Source organism: Lipotes vexillifer, unplaced genomic scaffold (assembly GCF_000442215.2).
Source record: "Lipotes vexillifer unplaced genomic scaffold, Lipotes_vexillifer_v1.1 scaffold2030, whole genome shotgun sequence".
Lineage (NCBI taxonomy): Eukaryota > Metazoa > Chordata > Mammalia > Artiodactyla > Lipotidae > Lipotes > Lipotes vexillifer.
Window position 1 is genome coordinate 137,106 of NW_006791849.1, and position 18,866 is coordinate 155,971.

General features: G+C 49.1%; 1 protein-coding gene across 1 annotated transcript in view; it reads left to right on the forward strand.

Annotated features, from left to right (window-relative positions):
• Window positions 1-309: 309 nt before the first annotated feature.
• SRRM4 (serine/arginine repetitive matrix 4) overlaps window positions 310-18,866 on the forward strand; it is a 166,760-nt gene continuing 148,203 nt past the window's right edge. Inside the window, exon 1 of the mRNA XM_007464864.1 lies at window positions 310-820. Coding sequence (XP_007464926.1) covers window positions 690-820 — 131 coding nt within the window. The 5' untranslated portion in view covers window positions 310-689. The remainder of the gene's footprint in view (window positions 821-18,866) is intronic.

Consider the following 18,866-nt stretch of genomic DNA (forward strand, 5'->3'; position numbering starts at 1 on the left):
GAGCACGCCGCAGAGGGTAGGGGGAAGGCCCGCGGCGGCGGGGGAGGCGAGGGGGCTGGGAAGCAGGATCTCACGCCCGGTTCAGTTCGGGGTGCGGCGAGTGCTTTCCTCAGGGGTCAGCGCGGCAACTCCGTAGCCGCGGGGCCCCGGTGACAGGCGCGCCCCGCCCTTTCTCCTCCCTCGACCTGCGGGCTTTTGTTATGCAGATGGAGGCTGGAGGCTGAGGAGGCGGAGGGAGTTGGTGGGGCGGCGGAGAGGCGGAGAGGGGGGAGCAAAGTGCGGCTCGCGCGACCAGCCTCCTTTTCCAACGTCACATTGTGAGAGAGACAAAACCCGGGCGCTCCGGGGCTCACACGCGCACGCACACACGGACGACCCCGTCGCCTCTTCTCTCCGGCGCTGCCGAGAAAGCCAGCCCAACGTTCCCGTCCTGGGGCGCCGAGGCTCTGCAAGCTCAGAGCGCAGCCCAGAGCCGACCCAGAAGGCGGAGAGAACCGGCGCACAAGCCTTCTTCCTCCCCTGCCGGCCCGGGCTGAGGCGCCCATCCCCCGCCCTGAGCCCCTGTCTCTCCCACCCCACCCTTCTCGGTCTCACACGGACAGAGAGCGGGGCCGGGTGTGCCCCCGTTCGGAAGCCTCGTTTCAGCACTTCGGACAGCGCCCGGGAGCCCCGGGCCCTTTTGGTTGGCCATGGCGAGCGTTCAACAAGGAGAGAAACAGCTTTTTGAGAAGTTCTGGCGAGGAACCTTTAAAGCCGTGGCCACCCCGCGTCCCGAGAGCATCATTGTCGCCAGTATCACGGCCCGCAAGCCGCTGCCAAGGTAATGACCTCCTGCTTGAGAGGGGAGACCCTGATGGTCCCCCTTTCTGGCCTGTGCCCCAGAGCCCTGCGGGGTGGAGGCAGGCAGCTGGGCCAGAGCGCCTGTCTTTTCCCGTCACTACTCTGTGTCTCCCACTGGAACATGGGAGAACAAATTGCTTGTGTGAGGTGGCAGCTGGTGGGAAGAGATGGAGAGTCTTTAAGGGGAGCAACGCTCAACCGGCTGACCTGGCAGCTGCTGTTTGAAAGGTTTTGCTGTCTTTGGGTGGGCGGTGGAGGTGGGAGATGACTGAGAAACTTTTCTTGGTATCCCAGGGCTCCGAGGACAGGGGGTGAAGGAATGGTGGATTTGAGGCAGTTAGCGGTGTTGTACAAGAAGAGAGGAGGACTGAACTAGCTCAAGCCTTGTTCAGAGACAGCGGCACATTTCCATGCTCAGCTCAGAAACTAGTGAGCTCTGACTGTTTTGACAAAAGCCCATATGCTGTTCCCTCAAATACACCCTAAACAGCACCCTCCTCCACACCTTCCTGGCGGCGGCTGCTGCTGAATTATCTGGTCTCCAGCACGCAGAACCAGGAGTCTGAGCTCAAGAGTCAGGGAGGAGCCTTCCAAGATCGTGCAGATGGTCTCAGGAGAGTTTTACTTGGTTTTTCAAAAAGAATCTGATTGCTTTGAACTCAGGCATAAGAACCGATCCTTGGGCGGTGGTATAGGAATGGTGTGATGGAGGGGGGACGAGGGAAGAGATGAAAGAAAGGCAGAAAGAGGGCGAAGAAGATGTGGGGTGAAGCTGAGGAGGTTGTGGGGAACAGAAGCTTTCCCAGTACAGAGGAGACCCAAGTGTCTTCATAAGTCATTCCATTTAGAGGAGCTCGAGAATGAAAGGAAGAAGCCTGTGCCCTCCGTCAGCGAAAACCAAGGCTGAATGAAAACTCTTCTTTTGCTGGTGTTGGATGAGTGGCTGGGTGGGAGAAAAAGAAAGAAGTGGACCAGGGGAGACCACTTGGAGGATTTATTAATCCTGGCAGGCTGCATTAGGGAGTAGATTGAAAGCATGTCTGGGAAAGTGCTTCGGACAGAGTGCCTGTTGTGGCACAGCTGCATCTGAAGTTTCCAGTGGGTGTGGGGTGGAGGACCGATGGGGGAGTTATATTTTAAGACTCAAACTCAGACTGGAGAACTTTTCATAGTCTGATAGAGACCCGGCTCATACAGGTCTTTAAGAAAAACGGGTACCCCACGTTGGGAATGGGTGGTCTAGAAACATGACGGGCCAGCAGGATGTAGCAGGCGGCAAGTGGCGGCAGCAGCAGCCAGTATTTGTGGCTGGGATGAGGGGACATCCTCTGACCCAGGCTGGAGAAGGGGAACAGTAACACCAAATGCCAACAGAAGCTGGCGTTGCTCTGCTTGGAAGGAGGTTCTTTGTGGAGAGCTTTGACATCAGTGGTTTTATCTTCCTGGGTTTCTGCCATCCATTCCACCTTCGGAGTGCACCTCCTGTTGGCAAATCAGGTGCTGCGTTGGCCAAAGAATATGCCCTTGTAGAAGGGACTAGAGGAAATTTCGTTGGAAACTAGAAGTGTGGCAGCTGGTCCCGAGTGTTCCATATATTTCAGGGGTGCAGGGAGAGGAGAGCAGATTCCTGGTGGTATTTTAATTCACATAAGCACACCTGACGGCCACCTTGCTTGGTAACTTCACCTTTTGCCTGTCAGTCTGTTACTGTCGTGCCTTTCTTCCTGGTCATACTCTCAGTCATATGAATTGCTCACAAGGTCTCCCACCCCGCATGCTTCTGCAGCTTTGTGCAAATCCTGACCTAATCCATATGAGACCCTTATAATAGCCAACCCTCCCCACCCAGGCATCATTTCACTCCTGGTGTCTTCTAACGTCCTGAGTCTCCTTCCCCCTGAAAACCACTCCCGAGGTGAAAGTCTGAGCATTTAGTCCCTAATTGATGTTGTGCTGAAAGGACCCTCTTTAATACTTCTGTAACAGGCGTGGCCTCTCTGTAGGATAGATTCCACTTTGTGTTTAAGTCTTCAGGTGGGGCTGGGTTGGAGTTGTCTTTTAGCAGACTGGCTGTAAAGCCTGAAACATCCACATTTTCACCCACGCCAGCCACATCCAGCGATGGTCAATTTCTACCTCCTTTTTAAGGTTCTATGCTTACTTAAGGGTGAAAGTACCATGTTTCTAAAGCAGAGTTCTTAGGAAGGAAAGGGACAGAGGCATGAGCTTAGCATCAGCAGCTTCCTCTGCAGGCAGTCTGGGGACTTGGTCTCATCAGAAATGTTGTCTAGTTCTGTGAATGAGGCCCAGCTCACAGTCAGCGGATCTGCCCAAGTAGCTGTCTACAGGGAGATGGGGGAGGGGGAGGAGGAACCAGCCAGTACTGTTGGTTGCACACTTAATGCTTGTTTATGGATGAGGGCTACTACCCCCTGAGTGAACTTCCCCAGGATATTTTAAGTCTGTTTCTGAAGATAATTTAGTACCAGGATAGAAGCTTACATTCAATTCGTTGATTTCATAGCAATATGCATACATCATACAACCTTACTCCAAGCAAAGCATCCCCTGGTCCCTCCCTCTCTGCCTCTGTGAGGCATACTTGATGAGGCAATATCTTTATAATGTATCAAGTTGCGAGCAGATGTCTGACTCAAATGTCCCAACCGGTGTAGCAGTGTGGGAGGCGGTGCTTAAGGGCTCAGAGCTGAGCTTCCCCCGAACCCCAGTACCTGGTTCTACCGTTTAGCGGAGTGCCTCAGGCAAGTGGCTCTACCTTGCTGAGCCTGTTTGGTCAGCTTGAAAATAGAAACAATAATCGTAGCTGTCTCAGGCAGTGAGTTAGGAGGACTGAGTCAGGTAAAGCACTTCCCACAGTGCGAGGGACAGGGTGATTGTTTAATACACACTGCCTCTAAAACAAACAGCTCAGAGCTATAATGGCCAAAGGAAATCTACAGTTCCTTCCAGTATTGTGTTTTTCCTGCCTGCGCATTTCTCGCCCTAATAATGCTGACCGTAAAAATTGTGAGAGTTCAGCTCCTGACAGGCCACAGGACTGAGGTGGGGTGGGTGGGATGAGAGCAGTCCCATATTTTCCTCCCTGAGGTCCTATGTTTCCTTCCCTGAGGGGAGGTTAGTTGCTTTGGGATCTGATGCTTTCAGTTAGGGGGTGGAGGGCTGGTGAAGAATTGCCTGGATTCAGAATGGATTGGTACGACATCCAATCCATTATGGAATATTATTCTGTTTTGTATAGGGATGACCAAGCACTGCCAGTCTAGCCAAGGCTCAAATTCCTTGAAAACCATAGTTTTAATCCCTAGCCCATCAACTCTAGAGTGACTATATAAGTTTGTAGTTCATATCAGGAGTGAAAAGGGTTGCCTGTGGGTGGTTGGCTATTCCAGGATAGAAGCTCTAATGGGAACGATCCCAGGCAAACCTCACCCTGTACCATCTGGAAGAGATCCAGCATGAATCAGTAAGATACTTGGAGTGTACGAGACCCCCTCTTTTGTTCCTGCCAAAGAAGTATAGTCGTTTTCCTGGCATTAAGTAATTCTCTTTTTTAATTGCTTAGCCCAGAAAAGTTTTCACCTAAGAAGTTTAGGCTCAAAGTGGGAAGCCTAGTGTCGGAGGCCAACTCAAACTGTAATATTCTGATCAGCAAAGAGTAGTTGAGGACTTAATGAGCACGTAACTATCGTTTGTAATTAGTATATCAGTTGTTTGTAGATACAGGAGTGTTTGTGAAGGGCTAGAGAGGTGGCCCCCTTAAGTAGACTATGCATTCCCTTTACCATTCTTTGGACAAGCTATTAATTTTCTTCGAAAATCCTTTCCATGTAGACTAGTCCAGAAGCAGACTTCAGCCCAGTCCCTGTCCAAAGGATCATATAAATTCCAAACTATGGGAGATTTTACTGCATAAAGGGAAAGACGGCCAAATTGTAAGGCAGGGAAAATGCCTTTGAACCACTTAATTCAAGTCTCCCCTTCGTGCCAAGAGATCAGTTAGCACATTTGTGCTGACTCTGCCTCTAGGAGCAGAGTGAGGGGCTGTTGGGAGGCGATGTCCTGTGGTTAAGAGCCAGGAGACGAGGGTCAGGGAAAGTGCTTGCCCTGGCGATGAATGAACATTTTCTCTGGAAAGGGAGTGTTACTGTTTGGGTCAAACCTTTCTCCTTCTGAAAGGTGAAATTGGTTGAATGGTGTACAGGGTCAATGAGGGGATCGTTTCTGACACTGCCACGTTCACCTGGCAACTGTGCTGTCTTAGAGACCCGAGCTGCGGTAGATGTTCAGTGGAAGTTGGATGCATTAATTGAATGAGTACACATGGTCCAGATCCAGCATCAGATTAGCCCTCTCCCAGCCCCACCCCGGTCCTGACAATCTGAGGATGCTGTTCAGTGCAACCCGGGCGGCTGGGAGACACACACACACACTGCAAATAGATTTGACTCTCACTAGTGTCAGGATTGAAGCTCTCTAGATATCGATGTCTGTGTGGCTGGGTGAGTGAACATGTCGGCTTGTCCGGGGGCAGGAGGTCGAACTTAACGTCACTTGGAAGTGCTTTCCAGGCCCGTGTCAGTCTCCGCTAACTCCACCCCGACTCCAGGCCACCAGAATGGGGCCACGTCCCTAAAGGCCTACCTCCTATAAGGGCGGAAGCCTGGGTCAGGTGCCTTCTGCTCCGTGGCACCTCAGTCATCGCACAGGGGCACAGTACATTTTTTAAAATATCCTTTCTTTCAGAGTGGCTGGACTTAACCTTCCTGCAAGGTGGAAGAGTTCGCAGGGGCCTAACAAAACCGGAGTTCTGCAATTGCTTGTTAGTAAGGCTTTCTCTGAGGTGCGAGAGAATATTTCTGGGGTGGAAGAGGTAGAACGGTGAAGAGCTTGGGCTCTGAAGTCAGATGGACCCAGGCTGACATTCTGCTGGGCTACTCCCCAGCTCTGGAATCTGTTAGTCACTTCACCTCTCTACGCTTCACTTTCCCCATCGGTGAAATATTCATCTCGCGGAGTTGTAGTGAGGTTATTCTCGCTACAGTCGCCTAAAAGAGCCACTGGAGATTTGTACAGAGCTGTTTTTAAGAATCCGACAGGACCTGAAGGCAAACTAATCGCAGGAAGTGTTTCCTTTTACTGTTTACAGACGCTCACTGGCTCCGACGCTTTTGGCAAGCAACTTGACCTTCTCAATATCAGTTTCCTCATCCATAAAATGGGACTAATAATAGCAGCCACCTCCAAGAGCTGTTGGGAGGACTGAATGAACTAATATATGGAAAGCACTGTTTGGCACACGGTGAGGGCTCCATCAGTGTTAGCTCTTGCTATTGATAATAAATGATCGTTTTTATTATTACTACGTGTCAGGCCCATCAGGGAGGAAAAGATGAATGAAATGCAGTCTTTCCATTTGAGGGCCTCGGAATTTAGCAGCAAAGGGAGACGCAGACAGGAGTGTGTATGACTGAGGCAGATCATCTGATGTACTATAAATGCAGGTAGGAATAAAGAAAGGGGGATGTGGAAAACCAGAGGAAGAAGGGACCCTCAGTGAGACCTGGAGTCCCTTGCTTATTATCATACAGTAATCCCTAGTTATCTCATCTGTAAAATGGGAATGATTCTTTTTCTTCGTCAATTTTACCTACAAATGCAAGGAGTGATCAGAATGAATACAGCCTTTATTCCCCATAGAGTCTCAAGAAAGAGCTTTCCTTTTCCCAGAAGAAAAAGCAGGTTAAACTCTGGAGGGGGCATTATCTGTGGGGAGTCCCAGTCAGTGCTAATGAAGGGAGGCTGTGGAAAGGAACTGCCCTTATAATATAAATCTCCCAACTCCCCTGTCAGTGGCTTAAGGATAACAGACTCAGGCATGGGCTGTTAGGTTTCTTGTCCTTCATGGTCCAGTGCTGGCTAAAACAAAATCCAGTCTGCATTCCTCAAGCAGCCACTGGCGCTGGGGAGAGCAGAGTGAGCCCATACATGTCAAAGAGAAAATAAACCACCGGGGAATGAATGTACAAAGAAGAAGCTGCCTGTGGCTAAAAACCAAAGCTGTACTTCGTTCATTCCACAATTTTCTTGAGCTCCCGCTTGGTGTAGCAGTGAACAGCATGGAGCCCCCGCTCTCATGGGGCAGAAAAATAGTAAATGAAGAAACAAACAAATAATATAAGGTCAGGTGGTAGTAAGCGCTTTAAAAAAGAATGAAGCCGAGCAAAAGGCTAGAGGGTGAGGGCGGGGATGGCTTTATTGGATGGAGTGGCCAGGGACCTGGAGAAGGGAGGGAGCCAGCCATGAGGATTACTGGGGGGAAAGTGTTTGAGGGAACAGCAGGTGCAAAGGCCCTGAGGTGGAAGCATGCTTGATGTATTTGAGAAATAGCAAGGAAGTCAGCGTGGCTGGAGCAGAATGGGTGAGGGGGAGACTGACAGGAGCTGACTCCCTAGACATAGGCAGGAAACAGATCAAGCAGGGCCTTGTAAGACATCTAAGGACTTCCCAGGTCCTCAGCTCCTAGGCTGGGGGGATGGAGGGGGTCGCAGGGGCGCTCCTACCCTCTCACTCAGGGTCCCTGGTCTGATCTGCTTCTCTTGGCTCCTCTCTCCCGACTCTAGTGCAACCAGGGATGACTTTGAACGGCAGAGTCAGAAGCTTAGCTGGGCCCCTCCATGAGTTATGGACAAACATGAAATTTACACATCGCTCTGATTGTGATCAATCAGATTAGGAAATTGCAATTGAAAAAGACACTGTTTAGACTTCCAAATAGAAGTGGCAAATCTTATTCCCATGACGGTGAGGGTTTGGTGTATCTCTCATACCCATGGGTGCAAATCTATACTATCCCTCTCACCTCACAGCCCCCTTTGCCACACACCCTTGAAGCTACAGTCTGCGCTCGCGCGCTCTTTCTCTCCCTCTCTCTCCCCCTCCCTCCCTCCCTCCCTCTCTTTCTTTCCTTTGCCACGCAGCATGCAGGATCTCAGTTCCCTAACCAGGGATTGAACCCACACCCCCTGCAGTGGAAGCCCTGAGTCTTAACCACCAGCCCACCAGGGAAACATCATGTCCCACCCACCCCTAGTTGGGGCCACCTACCATAGGCCAGATCTGTGCTGGGGGAGGGGCATCTCTAGTAGGTGCCAGGTCCTGTACTGGGGAGCTTATGCCAGGATCTGTGCTGGGGGAGGAACCAGGTGCCAGGTCGTGTGTGGGTTGGCTGAATGCCTTACTATGTGCAGGTTCTGTGCCAGGTGCCGCCTACTGGATGGCAGATGGACTGAGAGCTGTGACTGTCTCTGCCTCCCCCCCCGGCACTTTGCTCTGTGTGCCTCTCTCTCCAGGTCACCCGGTGGCCTCTCTGTCTCTCTCTGACTCTCTCTGGATATTTTGTCTTCATCCTACTGCTCTCAATGAGTTTCTGCCCTCTCTCCCTCTCTTGTTCTCTCACTTTCGTCTTTCCTCGGCCTCTTTGTGTTTTCTCTTTTGTTCTATCTTTTCTCTGCCTCTGACCCGTTCTGTATCTTTCTGTCTGTGTGTCTGTCTGCCCGTCTCCTGTGTGCACGTCTCTGTCTCTGTCTCCCCCTGTCCTGTTTCTCCAGAGCCCCTCACCACACCTCTGACTCCACCTTTCTTTTTCTTTCTTTCTTTTTCTTTCTCTCTCTCTTTCTTTTTCTTTCTTTCTCTCTCTCCCTCTCCCCCTCCCTCCCTCCCTCCCTCCCTCCCTCCCTCTCTCCCTCTCTCTCTCTCCTTCCCTCCCCCATCTCCATTGGAGATTTTGCTGAGGGAGCTCCCATATGCCACAGCCTGTATGTAGAGCTCCGAGAAATAAAACACAGAATTAAGATGTCATAGAGACAAAGCCAAACCAAATCCAGGAACAATGCCGAACCCTAAAACAGTCATTAAGTAATTCACGTCTGCATGTGTCTGTTGCAAACAAATATTAAGATCCTCTGGACGCAAATGTTTCTCATCAGGAGAATCCCTTCGTTGCCGAATTCCCTGGGCTTACATCCCGCTGACAGGTTCGCTGAGCAGAAACACCAGCGGATCACTGTTCTCTGGCTTCATTGAAAGTGAAGCTTAGGCAAGTGAGCTGGGATTTTACAAGGCAGTTACCACTCCTACGGGAAGAGAGGTGCCATCTGGGCCTGATGCGTGTGCATTCATAGTGTGTGTGCGCGCACTTGCTCACGGTGGGAATGTGTGTGCCGAGCTCCTTACGTTATTATGTGCCTAGCCCTGTGCCAAACACGTTTCATCTGTTGTCTGATTCCATCCTCACGGTAACTTTAGGAGAGAGGTATTTTGAAGACCCAGTTTTACAGATGAGGAAACTGAGGCTCAGAGAGTAGAAGTGACCTGCTCATGGGAACATGGCTGGTGAGTCATAATTGGAACAAAAACCCAGAGCTCTTAACTGAGAAGTTTATAGTCTAGTACACTCTGCAGAAAAGGAAAAGCTGAGACCAGAGAGGTGAAGTGTGGCTTGTCCAAGGTCACATAGTACGTAAGTACGAAACCAGGATCTGAAATCAGGTCTGCTCAATGGCAAGTACGTTCTTCTCTACCTGCTATACATCCTGTCACTGTGGTTTGGATTTTAAGGTCATGGGTGTTTTTGTGTTGTTTTAATCAACTTATTTTACGTCCAGTCAGCTTAGGCAATTGCCATTGTTATAATCCCATCTCACACCACTGTCAGTAACACTGTCTTCCTCTGTCCTTACCCTTCTTACCCATCTCCATGTCGAGCTAGAAGAACCTCTTTGAAAAGTAATTCAGACCATATACACCCTCCTTACCCTCGTCTAAAGCCCTGCATCACTGTCCTTTGGTCTGCAGAACTTTAGGCCTTGGTGACTCCCTACCATGGTACAGCCCCTGGCTACCTCCCCCAAGATCATTTCTAAAATGCTGCTTCTCACTCCGTCTGCTCCAGCTGCATCCCATTCCTCCTTTTAGTCACTCAAATTTTCCATGCCCTTCCTGCCGCCGGGCCTTTGCACATGATGCCAAGAAAGCTGTTCCTCTCCCTTGGTGCCTAATTTATACCTACTCCGCTTTCAGGTCTCAACTCAAATGTCATCTCCTTAGGGAATCCTCCCACAATGCTCTAGACTAGGTCACACCTGGCATTACAGACTTTCTCATCACTGTAGCACCTCTCTTGGTTCTCAACACATTTGTAATTTTACACTGACTTACGGGATAATTGGTTAAAGTGTACCTCTTCTGATAGACCAAAAGCATCATGAGGATGCGGACTGTGTCAATCTGCTCGTTGGTTTACCTCTTTCACTTGATACATAGCAGGGGGCCAGACAAATGTTGGCTGAATGCATGAATTGTAGCAATTTCACCTCGTCAAATCATCCTTATACCTAGTAGTCTGAACCACATGGAATTTCCAATATTCAAAAACAGCAGTGTTTCCTTTGATTCACAGGAGAACTCTTTGAACTGCTGAGGGTGGAGACCATGTCTGTCTCATTCCTTGCTGTATCTCAGCACCTAGAACAGTGGCCCGTGGTTGGCCCATTTTCTTTGGATGTTTGTTGAATGAATTGATTGAGGGTATGCAGATAGAAGTGCATGGTAAAGATGAGGAAACTCAGAGACCTACAGACATACATCGTCAGAATTTTAGAGCTAAAGGGACCTTTAGGAGATTATCCGATCTCCTCATTTTACACGTGGAGGACGGAAAGATATGTTTTGTAATATTTAGAATGTATTGGAACAACTGTACAGATATAATTTATAAATACACTTATCTGAGGGTTTCATTCTCAAAACTTCTTACTGAGAGAGTTAAGAGGTCAGAAGGTCTCTAGGACCTGCTTGTGGAGTTCGGCTCCTCATTTTGCAGATAGGGAGACTGAGACCCACAAAAGGGGAAGGACTTGTCCAAGGCCCTTACGTAGCCTGAGTCAGCCTGGGTGAGCTCTGGGTTCGGTGAAGTGGTGTTTGCCCAACATCAGGGTTTGTGTGTGAGCTTCCCTGCTGTGATCAGGAGATCAGACACTGCTCTCTCTTGCCCCCAACCCCTCGCTGTGAGATATGGCTTCCTGCCCCATGAAGACCTCTTGTGGCATATGCTGCCCAAAGCCTGGTCTGGGGATCCTGATGAGATGTCCATCTGTACTCAGCCTGGCTGTTCCTGGGATCATATTTCAGAGCTTTCAGCCACTAAGGAGGCTTTTCTTTGGCCAGCTGCCCTGTTCAGCCTCCCTTCCAAGGCCAAGTGGCAGGTGATTCTGGGGCCCAGCCCACTCCCATAGCGGGTAGGTAGGCTCGGGGCAACTCTTTACCGTGTGGACGGTTTTTTCTAGCAGGAAACCATCACCACAATAGCACATCCCAGTGATCAGCTCCTTATTAGCCAGTGTCAGCTCACGGGGGCATTTAGTCGGCAGTCAGAACGGGAGGGCCAGAGGGGACATTGGAGGGACTCGAATACAGCCTCTTTATCTTATAGATGGGGAGACAGGGGCACAGAGCGTACACAGGGCACTTTGTGGAGCATCAGAATGTTAACGCCCGAGGTATAGCTGACATACGGGCCACCTGACACCCAGTTCTAAGACACCACACTGCTCAGAGTTCCTTGGAGAAGAGGGCATAAAAATTAATGTATTCCCATTTTACAAATAGGACAAATGAGGCTCGGAGATATGAAATGACTTGCCAAAAGTCACACCATGAAATCGTGATACATTATGGTGGTGGTGGTGGTGGTGGTGGTTTAACTATTACTGTTGACCTCATTTGATTCTCACAACAGTTAAGTGCCAGTCTTATGTCCATTTTTCAGAAGAAGAAACTGAGGCTCAAGGTCTTATAAAGACCCAGAATAACCCCCGGGTCTCTTGACTCCAAGTTCAGTGTCCCCATCCCACTGCAGACAAAATGTGTGACCCCCAGGAGCCTGTGCACTGAGCATGGATCCACCAGGCAAGGGGAGGAAAGGTGTGACCACCTCTGGTCATTGACCAGCCTGCATTGCCAGTGTTACCCCCATTAAAGCCCCCTTCTTTCTCTACACTAAGTGTACCAGCCTCATGCCTCATACAGCTGCCCCCTGTGTATGCTCCTTTTCCTAAGTGGAGACATCCCTTAGAGTGACATCCCTTTTAATGGCCAAGGGAGGAGGGAGACATTGGAGTAGGACCCCAAAACAGCTGGGGGGCTCAGAGCTCAGGAGCCTTAGGAAGAAATTTACCCCATCATTGCAGGGGCCTGATTGAGGGGAAACAGGCCCCAAACTACAGTGGGAGGAGCAGGCGTCTGGAAACCTTCCTTCCATGGGGGAGGTTATGTGTGACCACCCCGCTCCCCCAAGAAAGGACGTCGTGCCACTAAGAGAGTTAGGGGTGGCCTTAAGAGTCTCTTCATCCCACCCTCCCTAACTTCCTTTTATGGGAGGAATCCAGCCCAGAGTAGTTAAGTAACTTGCCTAAGGCCTCACGAGCAATTAATGCTAGAGACAGTGGGTTCCTTATAGTGCATCAGTGGGTTCCAGGGGAGAGGAAAAGAGCTAATAGGATTGCCATCCACTGCCTGTACTCATCCGCGCCCCCAAACACTGGCTGTTAATATGATTGCCATCCACTGCCTGTACTCATCCGCGCCCCCAAACACTGGCTGTTAATATGATTGCCATCCACTGCCTGTACTCATCCGCGCCCCAAAACACTGGCTGTTAATATGATTGCCATCCACTGCCTGTACTCAACCGCGCCCCAAAACACTGGCTCTTCCACCCTGGACCTATAGCATTTATGGCCCTTTAGCAAGTCAACTCTCAATCTATCCCCAGTGATAGTTTGAATGCAGGAACTGGGGACTGGTCTAAGTGCTCCTAGATGTTCTTGATGTTTTCCATCTTGTCGCTTGGGCTAGGTGCCATCACAGCCAGCTGATGTTTGCTGTCCCCACTCTGGTCCAAAAGACCCCGTTGCCTTCCCTCTCCGTGGAAATTCTGGGTGCTCAGCATACTCCTCCATCCACCCTGCCCATCCAGCCCTCAGGAAGGCATCACCTCCCATTCACCAAGCAAACGCGGTTATGACACATGCCAAGGGAAAGGGGTTGCATAGTTGGATGAGTTCTGGCTCTGTGGTTGATAAGCTTGGGTTTGAATCCTATCCCACCATCTATTAGCTGTGTGATTTTGAGCCAGTCACTTTGCTACCCTGAGCCTCATCTGTATCAGGGTGACAGAAGTCTCTAACTTGAATAATTGCTGATTCCTGGTTTTACCTATTAGGAGTGATTGCCCTTGGACATTAAGGTTCATGTTCAAAAGAGAATCAGTTTGGTGGGGGGGGGGCACTCATCCGCGCCCCCAAACACTGGCTGTTAATATGATTGCCATCCACTGCCTGTACTCATCCGCGCCCCCAAACACTGGCTGTTAATATGATTGCCATCCACTGCCTGTACTCATCCGCGCCCCCAAACACTGGCTGTTAATATGATTGCCATCCACTGCCTGTACTCATCCGCGCCCCCAAACACTGGCTGTTAATATGATTGCCATCCACTGCCTGTACTCATCCGCGCCCCCAAACACTGGCTGTTAATATGATTGCCATCCACTGCCTGTACTCATCCGCGCCCCAAAACACTGGCTGTTAATATGATTGCCATCCACTGCCTGTACTCAACCGCGCCCCAAAACACTGGCTCTTCCACCCTGGACCTATAGCATTTATGGCCCTTTAGCAAGTCAACTCTCAATCTATCCCCAGTGATAGTTTGAATGCAGGAACTGGGGACTGGTCTAAGTGCTCCTAGATGTTCTTGATGTTTTCCATCTTGTCGCTTGGGCTAGGTGCCATCACAGCCAGCTGATGTTTGCTGTCCCCACTCTGGTCCAAAAGACCCCGTTGCCTTCCCTCTCCGTGGAAATTCTGGGTGCTCAGCATACTCCTCCATCCACCCTGCCCATCCAGCCCTCAGGAAGGCATCACCTCCCATTCACCAAGCAAACGCGGTTATGACACATGCCAAGGGAAAGGGGTTGCATAGTTGGATGAGTTCTGGCTCTGTGGTTGATAAGCTTGGGTTTGAATCCTATCCCACCATCTATTAGCTGTGTGATTTTGAGCCAGTCACTTTGCTACCCTGAGCCTCATCTGTATCAGGGTGACAGAAGTCTCTAACTTGAATAATTGCTGATTCCTGGTTTTACCTATTAGGAGTGATTGCCCTTGGACATTAAGGTTCATGTTCAAAAGAGAATCAGTTTGGTGGGGGGGGGGCGGGCGAAAAGGCGCTGCGATTATACCCCTAAATCTCCAAGCTCATGGGTTCCATTCCCTATTATACAGGTAGAGAAAGAAAGGCTCAGAGAGGAAAAGGTACTTACCTGCCCAAAGTCAAATAGTGAATCAGAACCCAGGTCTGCTGACTCCCAGGGTTTACTTCTCTGCCTCAGTGACCTCATGAATGTCAGTGTTTCAACTTCTTAACCTGTCAAAGTTTTAACAATAGTCCTGATCATAGTTTCTGAGTACTTACTACAGGCCAGTCACTGAGCAAAATGCTTTATCTGCAGTACATCACTTAATCCGCTGAACCATTCTTTAAAGTAGTTAGATATTATGGCAGTTTCCATTTTGTAGATGGGAAAATTAAGGATCAGAAAGGTAAGTAACTTGTCTGAGCTCACACAGCTAGGTGATGTCAGAGATGCGATTTGAATCCCGTGCTGGTAACTCTTACTAGCTCTTGCTGGAAATGCCTGCTCTGCCAATCTCCTGGTGTAGGAAGGAAAGATCAGAAAAGTTAGGAGCACCACAGGGAAACGAGGAAGTTCTTGGCAAGCTGTGTTAACGTTGCTCCGTCCCAGTGCCACAGTGATGCGTGAGAGAGAACATAGTTCAAGACGTATGTCCACTAGTACTGCCCAGTTTTATTTTGGGGTGAACAAACTCACTGAAGGAGTTTGATGCTACATTAATGAGCAGCTTTCCTGGAAGCAAGTTTCCCTAGGGAAGGGAGGGAGAGAAACAAGGAGAATAAGTGTTTCTTGAGTGAGAAATGTGGGGCTTCTGATTGCAACACCTACCCCAAGCCGACCCGTTTAGGTGCATCTGTTGTGCAGTCACGGTCACTCTTCATAGGCACAGTACTTAACGCTTGCTACGAACTTGACCGACTCACCCACCCATCCATCCATTGACTCATCATCTATTCCTCTATTCGTTTATTTATCCATCCACTACGTAGTCACTCATCCATCCATCCATCATCTACCCTACATCCATCCATTGATCAAGGAACCATTCGTTTATTTATTCATTATTTCATCCATCCCTTCATCTATTCTCCAGCTATTTGTTCCTTCATCCTTTTTCCAGCTATTTGCTTCTCCCATCCATCCATCCATTCATTCAACCAACCAATCAACCACCCAACCAACATTTATTGAGCATCTACTTTGTGCCTTTCTTGACCATTTCCCTATATTTATGGTAAAGTAAGGTTTATTAATTTCATTTAACAGATGATAAGAAATGGCAGCTGAGATCATTTATTTTCTAAGACCTTTACAGGCATAAAGCCTGGTTGAATTGTTCTCCCGATCTTAGTTCTTGGTAAGACACCTAAAACGTTGTAGCCCCAAGGAATCTAGGCGCTTTAGGTTTGTTGGTTTTTCTCTGAGGCCTTTTGCTATTGAGATTTAAATGATTGTACTTATTCATTCTTGTCAGAAACAAAGAATCACAACTGCTATGATCCTTTGTTAAAACTTGTGCAAGGGGATTTCACATCTGAAATCCCGTCTGATTATCCATTCATACCTTCACCCAGCGCTGAGCTTCTACTGTATGCAAAGCATAGTAATGAATAGAGATATCTCGAGTTGCTTACATTCTAGTAGGAGAGGCATGTCTATTAATAACTAGCAATTAGCAGGCATGGCAGGAGTCAATTTTGTCGAAAAGAGAGTTAAAGTCTGAACAGGTAAAGCGACTGGCCAGAGATCAGCCAGTTAGTTGTAATGCCGTGCAGTTTTAGATGTTGCCTGCTTATAAACCAAGCTCTATGCTGGGCCATTTGTAGATGTCACTTCACTGAATTCACCCCCCCAGTCTTATGCAGTAGATAGCATTGTCCCCATTTTGTTGATGGTGGAAGTGAGACTTAGAGGCTTTAAGCAACTTGGCCAAGGTTACCACCTTGTAAGGGTCAGAGTTAGGGTTATAACCCAGATGTACTTGCTGGCAGTCTTCTCTCTTACCCAACTCTTGCTTCCCCGTAGGCAAGATATGGGGAATGTCACTGGTGAGGCCTAGCTGTTCTCCTGCTTTCAAGTTTCTAGATGATCACTTCAGTGCAAGCTTACCCAGAGACTGGGCTCCAGCAGAGAGGGAAGGGACTGCCCAGCAGTGAGGCTGACCTCATGGGGCTGGCTGAGGGGTCGCCTGGGGGTAGTGATGGTCCTTTTTCACACGGGGCAGTTACTCAGAAGGAGAGTCCGCCAGTGGGAAGTGCCTTTCATGCCAGAAGTGCTCTTCCCAACAAGAGGATTATCGAACCATCCATGAAGAGGGGCAACCCTTCAAAACAAGGACACAAGAGATATTGGGAGTTAACCGTGTGTTTTCTTGCCCAGAGCTAAATCCAAACATGGCAATGCAGAGGATCTCAAGTGGAATCATTGGTGTTGAGGAAGGGCATGGGAGAATAGATACTTGTTAAGCACAAGGACGTCCCATTTCCTTGCACTAAACTTGTAGGGTGATTAAAAACAGCCTTACATTGTAAGAACACGGGTCCAGAGAGGTTATTTTACTTGCCCAGGGTTGCCCAGCTTGGCCATCAATTCACACATATTACCATGGAGACACCCATCATTTCTGCCCACATGGGACTTTTCTGGTCTTACAGACCTCGCCCTCCTCCCCTCTCATCCTCTCCCTTGCCCTCCCATCTTCTCTCCTCTCCACTCCCCAGCAGAGGCAAATCTCTTTCTGCTCTGGAGAAATCTTTCTTCCTTTGTGTTTCTTCAGGACGCTCTCCTTAAGTCCGTAAATCCTCTTCCCCTAAAGGCTTTGAGTTTTCCAAAAAGCAAAAGCTGAAAACACTCTCATATTCTTCCTGTTTTCAGCCCTGACACATGCCTCCCCCGAGGCAAGGAGGGTAGAACCCATGATCTGCTTACGTGGTAAAAAAGAAAAGGGGAAAATACAGGGAGAAAAAAAAACACGTAGATCAGGATCTCAAAACAGTATCCCATTAACATGCAGTATTTCCTTTAAGCTTTTGAGGTGGGTCCTATTAAGACATCTCCAGTTAACAGATGAGGAAGCTGAAGTTCAGAAAGGTTATGTGACTTCTCCAAGGTAACACAGCTAGGAAGTGGATCCAGGATTCAAACCCAAGCTTGTAAGACCCCAGTGGTCAAGATTTTAACCACTATGTTCTGCTAACACATTACCTATGAGAAAATAATACCCAAATTGTCCAGAGATGAGAACTGACTTGCCCAAGATCATTCAACAAGTCAGCAGAATGGGAGCCAGATTTGCTGATCAGAGGCACATCAGTCAATACATACATATAATGGGCACCACCTGCATGCATCTGGGCCTGTGCCCGTGTAGTTCAGTCTCTAAGGAGGTTACACTCAAGACCCAAGAGTAAAGTTCAGAGAGGAAAGAGATATTCATTAGAGTGTCAGCTAAACTACAGACCTATGCAACTGAGTGAAGTAAGGGCAGGATGGCAAAAAAAAAAAAGTTCCATAGGGGCTTCCCTGGTGGCGCAGTGGTTGAGAGTCCGCCTGCCGATGCAGGGGACATGGGTTCATGCCCCGGTCCGGGAAGAGCTGGGCCCATGAGCCATGACCACTGAGCCTGTCCAGAGCCTGTGCTCCGCAAGGGGAGAGGCCACAGCAGTGAGAGGCCGGCGTACCCGGAAAAAAAAAAAAAAAAAGTTCCATAGAGAATGTCAACAGCTTCAATCAATTAGTAGTATGTGCCCGAATCACTGTGCTGAGAAGGCTTCTGGGGCTACATCTGAGATGAGTAACAAAGAATGCTTTGATTCATTAGTGATGTCTGTCCTTGGTGCAAGAAGGGAAGGTGGCAGTATGCATGCTATATATTTATCTTTCCCAGGAAGGGAATGCTACAGCTTTGGGAAGGATCAGATCAAGTAGTATTCTTGCTGTTGGTGCTATGCTTTTTACATTCACTGTTTCAATTAATGTTCATCACAAAACACCCCCTCCCCCCATTATACAGATAAGGAAACAGAACCTCACAAAGGGAAGGTCGCTTGCCCAAGGCTAAAGAAGCTAGACAGTGGCTAACCAGTTCTGATAACTACTGTTAAATACATAAACCATTAGGTTGGTGAATAGAAATGTCAATAGAAGAGCAATCCCGGAACCTGTTAGTTAGTGCCTGAATGTATATATCTGGCCAGAGGGCTTTGTCTTGTTTTTCTCCATATACCCAGCCACTAGCACAGGACCCAGGACACAACTGATACCCAATCCATATTTACTTAGAGCTGTGAACAGGCATTGTGTTATATACCCCGGGAGAGGTGGTTTAGAGAGCGAAGAGATTGGGCTGCGCTTGTAATGGGAAAGTATCTAGTTCAGTGCTTGGCACAAACTAGGTATACAGTAAGTATTTGTTGAATCAGCGAGCTCTAGAGAAGTTGGCTACTGGGAGAGATTCAGAAGACAAGACAATCTGGATAGAGACAGGGCTCAAGGACCAGCCTGCCCACTGCTGATGCACAGTATGCCAGGCTAAGCAGACACATTTCCCCATCTCCTCAGGCAAGTCAGGGAGCTGAAGCAGGGCGAGGAGGGGAAGGGGTGTCCTGCACCAAGGGAGCCATTTCTGGCTTTGTGCTGGGAGGCTGCAGGAGCCAGATCTGCTGCCGGGGCTCTGGGACTCAGAGCCAGGGCGATGGAGGCCGGCTTCGTCTTGTCTGGAGCGCCCGAGTTGCTGTGCAGCAGGGCG